The 16,931-nt window shown below is 41.9% G+C and overlaps 1 protein-coding gene across 2 annotated transcripts in view; it reads left to right on the forward strand.

The window, feature by feature from the left end:
• Nucleotides 1-16,931, forward strand: part of KCTD3 (potassium channel tetramerization domain containing 3) — a 52,091-nt gene that overhangs the window by 30,222 nt on the left and 4,938 nt on the right. For both annotated transcript variants that reach the window (XR_010025366.1, XM_063124048.1), the window contains exons 11-16: nt 4,315-4,402; nt 4,575-4,691; nt 7,245-7,415; nt 9,591-9,746; nt 11,325-11,421; nt 15,604-15,788. Coding sequence is in view for 1 of the 2 variants with exons in the window: in XM_063124048.1 (XP_062980118.1) it covers nt 4,315-4,402; nt 4,575-4,691; nt 7,245-7,415; nt 9,591-9,746; nt 11,325-11,421; nt 15,604-15,788 (814 nt within the window). In the remaining variant the exon portion in view is untranslated. The remainder of the gene's footprint in view (nt 1-4,314; nt 4,403-4,574; nt 4,692-7,244; nt 7,416-9,590; nt 9,747-11,324; nt 11,422-15,603; nt 15,789-16,931) is intronic.

Here is a 16,931-nt window from a genome sequence, read left to right on the forward strand (position 1 = left end):
GAATGGGAGAAAAGTGTTTGACAATAAGGACTATTTACCACTTTTAGTGTGCTGAGAAACCTGTCAGAGGAATGGGTAGGAATGGAGGTCCTTGGTGTCAGGGTAAATCTAAATAGAGAAGATGTTGCAGGCCATGACAAAAATCCAGAAGTGGGTGGGTGGGGAGTAGATTCCTTCCTGTGATCTTCAGGAAGAAGAAGGGACCAGCAAGGCCTCTCCGACACATGGAGAAAAAGAACACACACTGAGTTCAAATGCTCAAGAAAAGACCAGTTATAGTCTTAGAAAACAAAGGTCAGCTCAGCACTTGTAAGGGGAGCTCTCTCTGTTTGTGTGTGTGTGTGTGTGTGTGTGTGTGTGTCAGTCAGGTGAACAAAAGGGAAGGTGACTGCTTTTCCTTGACCCTCGAGGCATGTGTTTCAATGCTAGTGGGAAAGTTGCACAAGAATTCTGGGATCTCAATGGCCAAATAATCCCCCATGAATGAGAGCCAGTTGTGTTGTAGTGGTTAGAGTGTTGGGCTGGGACTTGGGAGACCTGAGCTCTAGTCTCCACTCAGACTATGGAGCTCACTTGGTGACTTTGGACCATCCTAATTTCCTCCAGAGGGAGGAGGGCCATGTAATCCCCCTTGGTTTCCATGCAAGAAGAAGAAAGGCAGGACATAAATATAAAAATAAAATAAAAATAAGTGATAACCTGATTGTGGGGAGATTTGGGCAAAGGGGGGGGCATGATGAGCTCTCATTCAGATCAATGGTTTTGGTCCTGTGAACACACACTGTCCTGGCTTGCTACCCCTTATCTGTAACAGTTACCTGGCAAGATGGAGACATGAGAGAGAAATTGAATGTGCCTCCATAACGGAGAGAAGCGGTTGATCTCTGGTAAAATTGGAGCTATCCTAAACTTTCTCAACTGTCTAAGTGCTAAAAATTACTACATCCTTTGAAAGTCCACCATGCAAACTGTGCTGTTCTGTAGCCAAGTGAGATCCTTGTACTGTTTATATAATTCCACCTAAGGATATTATGACTCTTCCCCAGCTTGTAATAGTTTCTGGCATTCTCTCTGTAAGATTTGGGCAGACTAGCTGAGGTGGCTTACTTGATTGCTCATTCTTCAGGCAAAATTCTGATAGCGTACAGGGTATAGCGATACTGTTGCAGGCAGTGGATAATCTGGCATTGAAACTCAGTAACATTGAAATGGTGTATGTGTATTGTTCAGCCTAGACGTTTGGAGAGCTGACAACTAAGTGATCATGTTTACAGAAAATGTTCAAGTCTTGGGTTTTGTTTTGTTTTTTGGTATATTACGTTGTGTGTAAGCACATCAAATGCCTTGGATACTTGGCAAGAATTAGGAGTTGCTTTTTGACTGTGGCTCTCCAGATGTTGTTGGACTCCAATTCCTACCATTCCTGACTATTGGCCATGCTGATGGGAGTTGAAGGCAAACAGTGTCTTGAGGGCCACTGGTCCCCATCCCTGTTATGAAACGCATGAACCTGATTTGAAATTGACACAGAAAAGCTGTTGCCCTCATGTGATAGCCAGGTGAAGGGGGAGTGTTACAGTTGCTGTTACAGCTCTCTCTTTCTATGTTGATGGTAATTTCTATAAAGGGGGCCTGCTGTGTGCCTGTTAGGCTCTCCCCATGATTGGGAACCTTGATTGTGTAAGATTTCCAGCTGCAGAAAAACCTTATATGCATACAGCAGGCTCCCTTTTACTAAAATGTCCTACCCCACAATACATAGATAATTTTTGTGGGCTTTGTATCCTCCATGCAATTGTTAACGGCATGAGTGAAAGCCTGGAAAGAGAAAAACCCATGTAAGGAAAATATGCATTTTTTTGTCAGAAGAGGGGATGGGAAACCTGCAGATCACAGTCTAAATGTGGACAGCTAGGCCTCAGCGTCCTCCCCAGGCCACATCCCTCACTGGGCCCACTACAGGCCTTCTTTGAGTGCCTTGCCTGGGTTCCTGTCTTCCACCTCTGCTCACTGCAGTCATGCACCCACTGCAGTCATGCTGCACTGCAGTCATGCACCCCACCCACCCTAATTCCCTTCCTTCATCTCCTTTTCTGGCAACTCTGTTCTGTACAAGCATGTGCCAGTTGCCTCTCTAAAGGCACTCACTGTAGTTCCCATAGTGGGGAGCATAAAAGTGCACAACTCCACCCAGTGCTTCTACAGAAGCATCGCTTCACATTTGCTCAGCTAAAATTACTGCCTGGTGGTATAATTTTGCTCCGTCCAGGCAAAAGCGAGACAAGAGGTGGCTTCTCCTCCTCTTCTCACCCATCCACCTGGGCCAGGTTGGATTTGTTTTGGGGACTGGATTCAGTTTGGAGGGGGGAGGGAGAAATCTTCAGTGGATGGCTGCACAGAAGTGAGCATCTGCTGGAGTGGGAGGAGTGAATCAGGCTGGCAGCTGGTTATGCTTACCAAAGGGCAGGGCCGTGTACAAGAAGTTGTGTCTTCAGTAGTAATAAAATATCACATACTAAGTCAGTTTTATTCATCCATGACAGAGCCAAATAATTACAATAATCACGCAAACTCTTGTGTAGAGAAACAGCAAACATTTAAAGATTTTGCTGTTATTTTATTTATTTATTTATTACATTTATACACTGCCCCATAAATGTCGCTTGTGTCTGCCTTGTTATTAGAGGGAGGAATAAAATCTCTGAAACTTTTTACAAGTTTTTTTGTTGAAGAAATAATTGAAAAACTAGTTCCCTGCTACCACACCATGAAATAATGTCTGAGATTATGTATGTTGACTTCTTTTGAAATGTATTTTATGTCACTATATTCTTCATGGTAAATTTGCTGTGCGTTAGTATCATGGAATTTTACTCCATAACACTGCTACTCCTTTTAGATTTGTTTATAAATGTTCCATGTAGTATGTACGTTCCTTGGAAGTGTACAGCATTTAGAAATAATGGGAGCTGGAAGATAAGTGTGACCAGGGCCGGCTCCATGCTCTAGTGTGCCCTCAGCATAATCCTGCCACTGCTGCCTAAGCCCAGCATCACTGAAGTCCCGTTGAAGCCGCCTGGCTGCAATCCTCCATCCCCTGGCATCGTTGTTGAAGCCCCTGCCTAGATGCCAGCTGGCCGAAGCCCCTTCCCCTTGAAGCCCCCCCCCCCCGCTCAAGCCCCCAGCCCACACATTGCTCCTTTCCCTTCCATTTTATTTTACCTAGTGCAGCTCCTCCTCTAAATCCCTCAAAGTCACCATGACTGGTCAAGCGCAGGCTCTATATGTTTTTACTTACTTTTCAGTAGCAGCAATCTGAACCAATCAAATGCTGCCTTTGGTGGGACTTGGCCAATGAGGGTGCAGGAGCAACATAAAGACAGCCCTGTGCCCTCATTGGCCATGTCTGGTGGTCTGATTGGTTCATATCACTGCTACTCAAAATGTAAGTATAAAAAGGGTTTTCAAACAGGGCACCACAGGGCCTGCATGCTTGGCCATGGTGCTTCCCAGGTAGGTAAGAAGGGCAGCAGCAGACTCAGGGGCACAGGCAGGGGCATGGGTGAGTCCTTTTGAACTTCTGGGCCCTTGGCAGCTGCCTTCCCATGCTGACCCCAGGCCTGAATGTGACCACCTTGTTTGAATGTGTTGCTGCTCCAGACAAGCAGAATTTAACTGGAAAGACAAGAGAAAGCTAGATAGAGCTGATAATTAAATTACTGATCACTACGGCTCTTGGTACATTTGTTTCTTGCTAAAAACACTTCAATAAACATTGTTTTGAAATGGCAAGTGCCTTGTTGTCTCCACATGTTGGTGAAAACATTTGGGGACAGCAAGACACTTAAAAGGTTATTATTGGGAGTTTATGTGTGGGAAAGTATTATGTGTGGGAAAGAAGAGGTGGCCCTCAATGTTTTATAATTTATTCTGAAGACTCATGAGTTCAAAGAGCAAACATTCTAGACATGGAAGAATTGCCAAAATGTTAATTTTCATGGTTTCCAGTGGCCTTGTGAAACTACCTCCTCCTGTAGTATAACCAACTTACCACATTTTGAAAATTGCTAGAGAATGAGCTGCTTTCATGCTGTTGCAACAGTCCTTTCATATATGCCATAAAAAATGTGTAACTTTTTAATGGTCTTTAAATTGCTCCAATTTAACTCTGATAAAAGTATCTTCACTTAAAATAGGAAAAATGTAAATATTTTGTCAGACTATATAGGTTATAGACTGGTTTAGTTCTACTGAAATTAAAATGCCTTGACTATGAACAAGTGCCATTTTAAATTATCTATTTATTTATCTTAGGTTCAAGATGTTGTTCCCATCACTAGTTACGATACTGCTGGATCATTCTTACTGCTGGGTTGCAACAATGGATCCATATATTACATTGGTAAGAGCAGGAAAACACCCCAGCTCCCCAAATAAGATTAAGAACACATTACACTTCCTTAGTGTTTTTTCCTAACTTGTGCTCTTATTTTTTTTCCCCTTTCATACTCATTTTGGGAATTTAGTGGAATCACCTAATGATCTAAAAAAAATTCCTATCTTTTGTTTTGCAGATATGCAAAAATTTCCATTACGAATGAAGGATAATGATCTTCTGGTGACAGAACTTTACCATGATCCTTCCAATGATGCCATAACAGCACTTAGTGTTTACCTCACACCCAAAACAAGTTTGTACCATCTCTTAATGACATTTTAAAATTATTAGGGAATTTTGTTTGGTACTATGTGGCAACAGTTTTATCACCTTTCCAATCAAACCTGTTGTCTATAGCAATGGGTACACATAATGATCTGTTCTACAAGCAGAAGAATTATGAATTTTATGTTTAGTGATTTCAAAAAGAATCCCAAAGGTCTGTTTTAAAAAGTAAGGGCGGCTTCACACAACACAACAGTGACACAGCAACAACCCGCCCTGTGTCCTTTGTGGCAGAAACCATCTTGTCTGCCTGTCTCTTTCCCCTTCCTGCTCCAATCGTAATCCCCTTTAATTCATTGTGCTTTTTTTTTTACTCATCCCCAGAAATGTGCACAAATGGAACCATGATACATTTGTGCAAAAGGCAGGAATTTGTGCAAATGGCATAATTGGGAGGAGTGTCTTTCAGAGGTGCAGTTACTGCTGCAGTTATTGTGAAAGGGAACTGCGAAAGGGGGGGCATCTAGAACACCCTTCTCTGGAGCAGCTGGAAAATTGGGAAAGTGTTGAATGGAAGCATGATACTGACAAGTGTCAATTCAAATCTTAAAATCCTAGGATCACCTTGCTAAGTGGCCGGTTATGTTACTACCCTCTCTTTGATGCACTTAGTTTTCTGACCTGTCACTTTCAATGTGCGCAAATTAGCCTATATGCAGTCTCACCTTGTCAATTTTGTTTTATGTCTCATCATACACTTGGTTCCATTTGACAGCTGAAACATACAAGGGCATTGATAAGGCAAGGCTATACATATTGGACAGCTATACATATTGGACAGCCATAAGTGTGCATTTGCATGCCTCCAAAGGACAAATTAATAATAATAATAATAATTATGGGCCCATTTGCACAAATTTCTGGGGTAGGCGAACAAGTGACAACCTCTCCAAAGTGCTGTGTTGGCCTTGTTGGAGGGGCCATCCTTGGGGGGGGAAGGTCGAGGTGGCAGGGGTGGGTTCACATGCCTTCGGCCTTTGGGAAGAGCTGCAGTAGGGTTTGCTGCTCTTGCTGAGCAGTTCTGTACCCAATTGCCACAACCCATGATGGGTTGGTTCTGCCAGTTTTGGACATCCACCAACCTATCATGGGTTGAACAACTGCGACAATAAGCCATGGGTTATTAGGGTGGCTTGCTGCCCCAAAATAAGCCACCCTGCAAGAAGTGATCTGGGTTTGGACTATACTAAAACCCGACTAGTTATCCATGGTGGGTTGTTGTGTCGTGTGAACCCAGTCAGTATACCCATATTTCCTGCATACAGACCATATACCAACACATTATACATATTCATGCATAGCTTTTATTTATTTAACAGATTTTATGTCACATCTGCCATTTTCTAGGCTGTGCTACGGACTGGCCACACCACTTAGAGAACCCTTATACTGTGTTTCTGAATGACAAAATGCCTTATTGGCTTGTATCTGTGACAATGCTAACATTGTTTCCTGCTCAAAGTTCCCTCTTGGCTCTCCAACCCCCCCACCCACCAGCAGGAATAGCTAAAATAGGTAGGGTCTCTCTGTCTGTGGTTTGTTTAGCATGGCATCCAAACTGGGATCTTTCACTTCATTGCTGCCTTAACCAGCCAGAGTTATAAGCTAAGGACAAATGCTGCCTTTTGATTCTGGCTTGTTAGGAGAGGAAGAAGGCAGAGAACCTGGTTTAGATGTCACACTAAACAGCCACAGGCAGAGAATTCCTGGCTTGTTTAGCCACTCCCACTGGCAGGAGGAGCCAAGCAGAGAGCAATTGAGCAGCATGCTAATAACCCAGAATTCTTGCTTGTTGTGATGTCTGTTTACAGCCAGGATTCACAAGGAAAGGGAATGTTTCTCCACTTTTGTCATTGAAACGAAATAAGCTGTTGTTCAAATTAAAAATCACCATCTTCTACATGATTTGCAGTTTTATCCATGCTCACAAGTTTTTAAAAGATGCATAATGTGGGCGAGGGTGGGTAAGATTTGCCTAAAGATTACTTTGCATTTTTAATTGACAAATGTCAGTATGTTTTTTAAAAATGTGTTTATCATACAGTACATGCATCAGAAGGCCAGGATTGGCTCCCTGTCCTTTTAGAGTTTACACTGGATACCAATACAGGTTTATTGTTGTATAATTTATTAAATTGCCCTAGGACTTGGGATGATACGTTCTGGAATGCGGCATAGGAATGTCCTACCATTTTCTGCAAGAAGGATTTGCTGCGCAATTCCACACATTTTCTTAGTTTTCCATTTTCAATTCATGACCTGCCAGCTTTGCTCGCCAACCTCAGTGATGTGTGAGGCGGAAAACGTACAGTAACTAATACCGTGTTGCTGCAGAATAGTAAAAGCCAAAATCTTAGCATGCAAATATTAACAAAAAACAAGCACATTTCTAAAGAACATAAACATTGTGTGCAAGCATCTCATTTGCTTTACAGAATGCTTGGGTATGTTGGAACCTCTCCCCCATCTCGGAAGCAGGTATGTTGTACTAAAGCCTCTTATGTGTTTTGTTGTTATGCAGGTGTAAGTGGTAATTGGATTGAGATTGCATATGGCACAAGTTCTGGAGCAGTCCGTGTGATTGTGCAACACCCAGAAACTGTTGGGTCAGGCCCTCAACTCTTTCAGACTTTCACAGTTCACCGAAGCCCTGTTACAAAGATCATGTTGTCTGAGAAACATCTGGTGTCAGGTAGTCTTATGGAAATAATTGTGATTTCCTGGATTTTCCAAGTTGCGATGTATTCTTTTGTTCACATTTCTAAAGCTAAAAAGGAAAAGTGAACTATACAGTAGATAAAAGTTAATGCCCCACATGTATCTTCTGATCAAGCTAAATTTCTGATATGGAAGCCCAGTGAGACTAAAAGGTTACGGAGGAAACCAGTAGAAGAAAGTAAAGTTGCCAGTGGTGGTAGGTGAGATGAGGTTCAAGCACAAATGTCAGCATTAGATGGAGAGTTGGCAACTATTGGGCAGCCCATCCTTTGGTGACTATTACTTCCTGGGTGTGGGGAGAGCAAGAGAGGGAGAGTGTATACACATACACACACAGAGAGAGAATAAATGTTCAGTGTGTGGCACATAGTGATGCATTGTAGCTCCATCTAGGGGCCCATATCAGCATTTAGTGGGTTGTATCTATTGGTGTCCTTCCACCAGTGGAATGGACACTGTTAGCAGGTTAAATTCCACCTTCAGACCTCCATGCAGCCCCTGATCTGCTCTGGAGGATTGGGGGACTCTATGGTGCAGATTTTGGGGGTGTGCAGGGGCAAGGAGGAAAAGGGATTCACTGCTGGATTCAGCCCAGTGCATTTTTTCCTACATACATTTTGTTTTGTTTCTGATCATGTTAAGTGTCTGTCTACTAGAAGTATAGCTTCTAAATTGCGTGAAGTCCTGGTTCCCATCTATTTGGCACTGGTTAGGCCTCATCTTGGCCTAATCTACACCAAGCAGGATATTGCACTATGAAAGTGGTATGAAAGCGGTATATAAAAGGCAGGAGCTACACTACCACAGTACTGAAGTGCACTAACAACTGTTGGGTGCCATTGACATATACCGCTTTCATGCCACCTCCATAGTGCAATATCTTGCTTGGTGTAGATTAGGTCCTTGAGTATTGTATCTAGTTCTCGGCGCCACACTTCAAGAAGGATGCAGACGTGCTAGAATGTTTTCAGAGGAGGGCAACGAGGATGATCAGAGGTCTGGAAACAAAGCCCTATGAGGAGAGACTGAAAGAACTGGGCATGTTTAGCCTTGAGAAGACTGAGGGGAGATATGATAGCACTCTTCAAATACTTGAAAGGTTGTCACACAGAGGAGGTCCAGGATTTCTTCTCGATCATCCCAGGGTACAGGATACGGAATAATGGGCTCAAGTTACAGGAAGCCAGATTCCGTCTGGACATCAGGAAAAACTTCCTGACTGTTAGAGCAGTACAACAATGGAACCAATTACCTCAGGATGTAGTGGGTTCTCTTACACTAGAGGCCTTCAAGAGGCAGCTGGACAACCATCTGTCAGGTATGCTTTAAGGTGGATTCCTGCATTGAGCAAGGGGTTGGACTCGATGGCCTTATATGACCCTTCCAACTCTTCTATGATTTTACTGTACAATTTATTTTGACTCCAATATGGCTTTTTTTTTTAAAAAAAAAAAAAAACCAACCCAAACTTTAAAGGCTGATCTTGCACAAACCACCATTCAATTCATTTGAAACATGGCAGACTTGTTCTCAGAAGGGGCAACTGTGCCTGAAAATTTCATCCAGTTCTGCCAAGAAATAAAACCGTTATCGGCAGTTTGCTTTTTTAAAAGCTCCTGCAAATTTTATTCAATTCTGCCAAAAAGCAATAAGTTTGTCATTTCTTGATTCCCAACGATAGAAAATGGGAGGCACAAAGCTTCACATTTCTGAATTGAGATTCAGATTTGTTCCCCAAGTCAAAACAGGTGGCATCCAAATTGGTCCGAGGCCAATTGGGCATTTTTCCAAATTGAGGTCTGAACTAAATCTTGTCAGTGCACACCACTAATTAAAACAGCCCACAACTATAAAAGCAGGTCGTTCTGGGATGGTGTGATCATGTTTTTGTTTGATTTTATCAGCTTTTAATAAAATATAGTTTGCTTAAGTCTCTCAGGATATAGCCATGGGACCCATAGATCATTCCCAGTTCCAACATTTATAGCAGGTTTGTGTTTAACCATCTTTCCAAGCTAGTTCTAGTAGAAATGACTATAGGAATGGAGATTTAGTACCACTATACAAAAACATTTGAGGTTTAGGTTTTGGATAGTTTAGGATAATTAAAACTGTATCTTTTGTAAGCATTCTCTTGTGTTATTTCTAGTTTGTGCAGATAACAATCATGTTCGGACATGGACAGTAACTCGTTTCCGAGGAATGATTTCAACACAGCCAGGATCCACTCCTTTGGCATCATTTAAAATTTTGTCCTTGGAGGAGACTGAAAGTCATGGCAGTTACTCTTCTGGAAATGATATAGGTAATTGAAACATTCCAAGTGAAACTGCGGAGTGGCTATTCCATTCTTTAATTGGGCATTCCTATCTCACAGTAGGGATGTCAGAGAAATCAGTTTTGGGGTGTGTGGAGTTCAACAGGTTTTTCTAGTCTCCCCCCCCCCCCCCGGAGTTTATTTCGATCCCTGCTACAGCACCCAACTCAATCGAGTCAGGGCAGTTCATTGATTTTCGGAGAATTCTGCACCGTTGTTTAAGGTTCTGAAATTTGTGCAAATTTCCAAGCAATTTGTGCAAATCTCCGAGCGTTTTGTGCATATTACAGCCAAATTTGCATAAATTGTGCAAATTGCAGAAACTTCACAAACAAAAAAATGCACAAAAGAGTTCCTGGAGCCCACAGGCCAGCCCGCAGACGCAAACTGAGTCATTCATACCGCAGAACTCCATCAAGCTATAAAAGAAACAGATTTCCCAGCAATGGAAATCCCTATCTTACAGTGCCCCAAAGAGGAGGAATATGGCAAAAGACCCAAAGTTGCCCTGTTTTTGGACCATTGGAAGAAGCAGGTGGCATGCTAGGCGGCATGATATTTGTCAAAGGATTCTTTTATCAGTCTCTTATCTGTTCAAACCCTTAACCAGTTAGAGCGCTCTTTTGCCCATTCATTTGGGAGAGCTGACCCCATCCTACATTTTTTTGAAACTGTTCCACATAATCTGGAGCAAAAAATAAAATAAAAATCATAAAAATGGGGGTGGGGGGAGGCATTACCAGTCTCTTTCCCCACCTCATGTTTTGATAATCGCGGAACAATTCAGAAACAGAATCCATGGTGTGTTCTTGGGTTGTAAACTTTGAGTTGAGGTTGCATGTGAACCCAGACCCATGGGTTGTTTTGCCCAGAATACAAAGGCGAGGGCAAGAGTGTGTGTGTGTGTGGGGAAACCTGACCACTTTACATGTCAGAACTATAGTGCCACAAAAGCATTTGGGATACAGGGAGGGAGTGGGCAAAGGAGAAGAGAAAACCAACAACCCAAGGATCGAGAAAACAAGCTATGGTTTGTTTGATCATTTTCAAGCACGTAGGGCAACAAATCATTGGTTAACCATGGATTAAATAAGTGTCATGTACAAATTATGTCAGGGTCTAGTGGCACTTTAAAGAGTAACAATTTGGGGGGAGCATGAAAGCTTATGCCAGAATACATTTCTTAGGCTTTAAGATGCCGCAAGACTCTTTGTTGGCAATCTGAAGTAGTGACTAGTAACAATAGTGAGCATAGTACTCCGTTACTAAAATGTAGGGTAATGATTTTGAAAATATGCCTTAAGGGGGAAAGGATTGAAGTGAAGCCAAAGGAGAACAAAAAGAGCACTTGAGGGGTGGTGAGGCAGGTAGGACAAGCAGGGTGTAAGGGAATTGAGGCAGGCCAACATTGAGGTAGTGACAGGGGCATTCTTAAAAGATTTGGGGCAGGTTTTTTAAGATGTCAACAGGAAAAGTTAGAAATGCGTGAATAGAACTCTGTGGCTCTTTAACAAAACATTTGAAGAATATTTGGGAGCATTGTCCTCACTTGCTTTCCAATTACAGGGCCGTTTGGTGAGCGAGATGATCAACAGGTGTTTATCCAAAAGGTTGTTCCCATCACTAACAAACTCTTTGTGAGGCTTTCTTCTACTGGAAAAAGGTAAGCAACGAAATTATAGTGCAGCTAGACATTAGAGAGGAAGCTTAAGGTTTATAGCAATTTTTCAGCTTAATAATAAGGGGTGGGTTGGTAGATTTTTAAACTAGAAGTTTATCTACAATGATGATAACATCTCAAACACAAAACACTAGATTCCCTAGTTACTTGTTTCCAGGTTCAGCTGTGCCCCCAAAATTTGTGTTAGATTGTCAGTCTTATAACACTTTGGACTGGCACTATTGATTTGGCTGGAGACCAGATTCAGCATAGTGGGATGTTACTGTCTCATCCTCAAAGCAAAGTATGTTAAACAAAATCTCTATATTAACATGGATTCCATTGTACCTGATAAAATGTGGGAATTTAGAAAGCTGCCTATGTGAAGCTACTCATGTACCGTATTTCTTCGATTCTAAGACGCCATCGATTCTAAGACGCACCCCATTTTTAGAGATGTTTATTTGGGGAAAAAAGGGCATCTTAGAATCAAAGAAATACTTCCCTCACCGCCCAGCCAACCTCCCCCTCCCCTTCTGCACTTTCTTCTAATGGTTGTGTCCTTTTCTTTTTTCCCTCTGTGAGAGAAGAAACTGCCGTTTGCGCGGGAAGAAGGGGGGGGGGCTTTGAAACAAAGAGTAAACTTAACTCTCCAGTCCCGCTCTTTACTTGTCTGTGCACCAGGGGACGACGACACGCGAGTAAGTCCCATGGAAATCGATGGGACTTGCGAATAAATTTGCCTAACAAAAAACCAGGCGCTTACCCAACCAGCTCCTCCTCGCTCGCATGGCTCGAGGCTGCTGCAGGAGCTTCCTCTTTTCCTCTTACCGTATTGCTTCGATTCTAAGATGCCATCGATCCTAAGACGCAGTCCATTTTTAGAGCTGTTTATTTAGGGAAAAAAGGTGCGTTTTAGAATCGAAGAAATACGGTATTTTTTCTCTTCCATCAGGTCAGTGATTATGCTTAGTACTAATTTCATCTGATTGTTGTCCCACAGAAGTGCAGAAAATAAGATTGTACCCTGTGTTCCTTTTTACTTCTTCTTGTATCACCCCCCCTCCGCACACACACTTTTTTTTTTAGGGGGTGGCTTTCATCATCTCTTTCCACTGCATCGACAGACTATGGTATATACACACATGCACATTTTTTTCAGGGACATGGTTTACTAGAAGAAAAAAGAGGCTTGAAGAATAGTTGTTGAATAGTTAATGGGCCCATGGAGTCACAGAGTGCCTTCATGTTTGTGTCATGTGGCTACCTGCACCAGTGTTGGTGTGGAGTAAGGGGAAGACAGATTGCCTGTAACACGGAATTGTGCAAAGGTGTCCTGGAGTGGTGCAAACCATGTCTAAGTGGGTATCACCATAGAACAATTGCGTTCACAAGTTTCCTAAGAAACCTCCTAAATGTTTTATGTCAAAGACTTGGTAGGAATTATGTACTGGATACAGTTTCTGCCCTAAATTTCTGCTCCTAAAAATATATGCAGTACTTTTTTGCACAAGATCAAGACTAACCCAACGTGTTAAAGCAAGTTTGTGTCTGTTCTAATATTGTGTCACTAGGGCCATAGTTAGACCTAAGGTTTAACCCTGGATCGTCCAGGGGTCAAACCTGTTCATCTAGGTGACACACAGGGGATCCAGTGCTCAGGCAGGGGCGAACCCTGGATGATCCCAGGATAAACCTTAGGTGTAGCTGTGGCCTAGCATTAAGACTCAAGGCTGTTCATCGCCTCTGTATTCTGCATATCGTTCCTGTCCTTCAGCCATTCGTTTCTTCGCAGTGAAAGAAAAAAAATGGAGTCAGGGTCATGGTATCTTTCTTTTCAGAGCGCAGGGCTGTGATTCTGTGTGACCTGTATAAATGTTTTACCTATCTCTAGAATAGAATTACGCTATCAGAGGATGTTTCAGAGAACTAAACATTTAAGTATTTGAGAATCTGGATACAAGGGTATAGAAGGACAAAGCATCAATTTGGGTCTTGGCTTATCTCATAAGAATAAAAGATGTATTTTACAACCCATAGTTTACCTACAGGCAGGATTGCTTTTAACTTTCACTTTTTTAATGGGCATTTAATTATATCCCTTATTTTAGAGCTCTCTTCTGTTCCTCCCATATGCTGGTGTGTATTGCTACCTTTCATTAAAAAATATGATATGTTGCCTGGCCATTTAAAAGTAAATGAAATCTAAAGGTGTGGAAACAGCCGCTAAAGTGTTTTTGAAAGCCCTGGGTGCTAGTTAAAGAAAATAGCACTGTTCTAAAATTGAAACTGCCAGTACAACCATGGCTGCTAATAGTGTTTTGCCAGCACACCGTATCCGTAACACGTGGCCTATCCTTTCTTATTGCATGATCTTGTAATGAATAAAACTCTTTAAGAGAATCAATCTTCTTTGCATCAAAGTTCATTACATACAATCATAAGCAACTGTTAGAGAAATTAATTAAGAGTGTATTTTCCAAGCACCTAGATTATCCCTTTGACAGCTTGTTTGTTTTTAAGCAAATAACATTAGAAGCCTTTAATATGATTGGAGGCCAAATTATCATCCCAATAAATGTTATAAATCACCATGATTTAATGTTCTGTGCATGCACAAGAAGAAACTGCCACATGTTTATTGAAATTGGTGCTGTATTAGGGTAAACCTTAATGTAATAACTGTTCAACTTTGACCTTTTACTGTTCTTGCTCTTCTCTTTGATTACTATAGGCGTAGTCTAATCAACCTATGCCTTCTACATGTTAATTAAACTTGTATTCACGTATACCCATTTTGGCCTCGAAATAATTGTGTCGGTTATCCATTCCCATGGCTTCGGCCAGTTTGGCGGTATAAAAATGCAATAAATAAGTAAAGGCAGTAATTTGTGGATTTATTCAGATGTTGTACATCCTCATGCATTTCTTCCTGAACTGCTGTGGGACAATCAACTCTGCACTAAAAGGAGATAGATTTCACTAAGCAGTAGCAGTCCTGGGCCTAGTCACACCAGGCTACATGATTGGAGGGGTTGGAAAATTTTGTAGAACAAATAATTCAGAAAGAAGCTTCCCATAGTAGTTACAGAAGGAATTGTGGTCATGCTGACATAGCTTAAGCTACATGAGAATTTTATGGTGTTGCCGAAGTAGCAAGGCTTTTGACTTTTTCTTTTCTTGCTTAAACCTTTTTGGGACGGGTGAGCAGACACATCACTGCATAGCTCTACATACACAGCATTGGCAGTTGCTGGCTGTGATAGATGGAGCTCCATGAATACTCTTGGGCTCTTTCCCCTTCCATAAGTGTCACAGGGCCACCTCATTGGTTCTTAGCTTGTATTACCAAAACCTGCAACCTATATCTGTTTGAATAACTGAAAATGTGCCATATCTTGAGTTCATTAATTTTAATAAAATTTCCAGAGAAATGGGTTTTACGGGACTGTGTCACATTTTTTTTTTAATCTTCAGGTGAAGGGCTACAAATTACTATTACAATTTCCGTTTTAATAGTAATTTGTAACCTTTTACCTGAGGATGGAATTCCATTTACATGAAGATGAAAGTAAATGGTCTCAGTTTAGACAACACATTTCTCAACGGCGGTTTTAGAACTCCACAGTGGAGTTTTTACACCACCATTGAGAAATGTGTTGTCTGGCGGGAAAACTCCATGCAACAATGGAGGGTTTTTTGGAAAACACTCCATGCAGAAGACCCAACACTGTGCAGAGGAGAGTTCCTGCACAACCGTTGTGTTGCATATTGTGTGGCGGGCTCTGTGGAGTTTTCTGTTGCGTTTAGTTGACTTTTCCCGCTGGCTACAGAGTTCCCTGGCAAGAGCAGCGAAAGGAATGAGTGCTGCTCTAGGAGAGCCTCTCGGATTGTTTTTTGCAGCAATGGCTGATGGGATACCATCAGGAGGACCGGGGGAGGAGAGAGTGCAGAGGAACTGTCACTCAAACATCATGATGGATTTTACACAACTCCACAGTAGCCCACAATCACTCAATGGTGGAGTTAGAATATGTTGTGTGGGGGGTACCTCCTAAAAATTCAACCATTGAGTGGAGTTTTCACACTGTGTTGACTAACATGTTGTCTGAACTGAACCAATATGTGGGGCAACCCCTCATTTTCCAAATTTGTGACTATGCAATTGTGTTCATTCTCATTTAGGATATGTGAAATTCAGGCAGTTGACTGTACTACAATTTCATCCTTCACTGTACGAGAATGTGAGGGATCCAGTAGAATGGGCTCAAGGCCACGACGCTACCTCTTCACAGGACATGTGAATGGCAGTATTCAGATGTGGGACCTGACCACGGCAATGGATATGGTTAATAAAAGTGAAGAAAAGGGTACCTGTCTTGATATAGTCAAACTCATAGGACTGAGATTAACCTATTTTTTTCCATAATTGAGAGAAGTCAAATTCCGTTGCCTTCCATTCTGTAGAATGTTGTCTTTCTTCTATATTTTAATTCCTGTTTTCACCTGTTGCTTAAAGCCAGAGTGAGAAAAATTCATGGTTGTGCACCCTACTTTATTTTTTATAAGAATCAAGAGACTGGCCGGCGAGACCACATTACGCCAATCCTTTTACAACTTCATTGGCTGCCAGTCCAGGTCTGGGCCCGATTCAAAGTGCTGATACTAACATTCAAAGCCCTAAATGGCTTGGGGCCAGTTTATTTGAAGGAACGCCTCCTCCCATATGTACCTGCCCGGACCTTAAGATTATCCACAGGGGTCCTTCTCCACGAGCACCTGCCAAAGGAAGTGAGGCAGGTGGCTTCTAGGAGGAGGGCTTTCTCTGCTGTGGCACCCCGGCTGTGGAATGAGCTCCCCAGAGAGGTCCACCTGGCGCCTACACTGTATTCCTTTCGTCACCAGCTGAAGACCTTTTTATTCTCTCAGTATTTTTAACAACTAATTTTAACTTACATTTAAATTTTACTGTTTTAATTCTGTATTTTAATCTTATATCAACTTCTGCTGCGTGGTTTTATCCTGGTTGTGCTTTTTATACTGTATTTTGTATTTGTGTTTTTAGATTGTTGGTTGTTTTATTATGTTCTTCATGGTTTTTATTTTTGTGAACCGCCCAGAGAGCTTCGGCTATTGGGCGGTATAAAAATGTAATAAATAAATAAAGAGATCCATCAATGGAATCTTATAGAAAAGACATAACACTTAGAATTAAAAGAATTCTGAGCCAGGAATTTGTTTTGACTGAACACAGCTTATAGTCCTTCCACGCAGATATTCACTCCTGGTTAATGCAAGCTAACTTTGTTTCAGTAGTATAATTTAGGGCAGGGGTGGGCAACTTGTGGCCCTCCAGATGTGTTGGCCTAGAACTCCCCATCAGCTGTAGCCAGTATAACCAATGATGAAGAATCATCGGTGTTGTAGGCCATAACATCTGGAGGGCCACAAGTTTCCCACTCTTGATTTAGAGTAGCAGGGAGTACTTTTGCTGCTGCTATTGTTAAACAATT

The sequence above is a fragment of the Elgaria multicarinata genome, chromosome 4, assembly GCF_023053635.1.
Source record: "Elgaria multicarinata webbii isolate HBS135686 ecotype San Diego chromosome 4, rElgMul1.1.pri, whole genome shotgun sequence".
In the NCBI taxonomy this organism is placed as follows: Eukaryota; Metazoa; Chordata; class Lepidosauria; order Squamata; family Anguidae; genus Elgaria; species Elgaria multicarinata.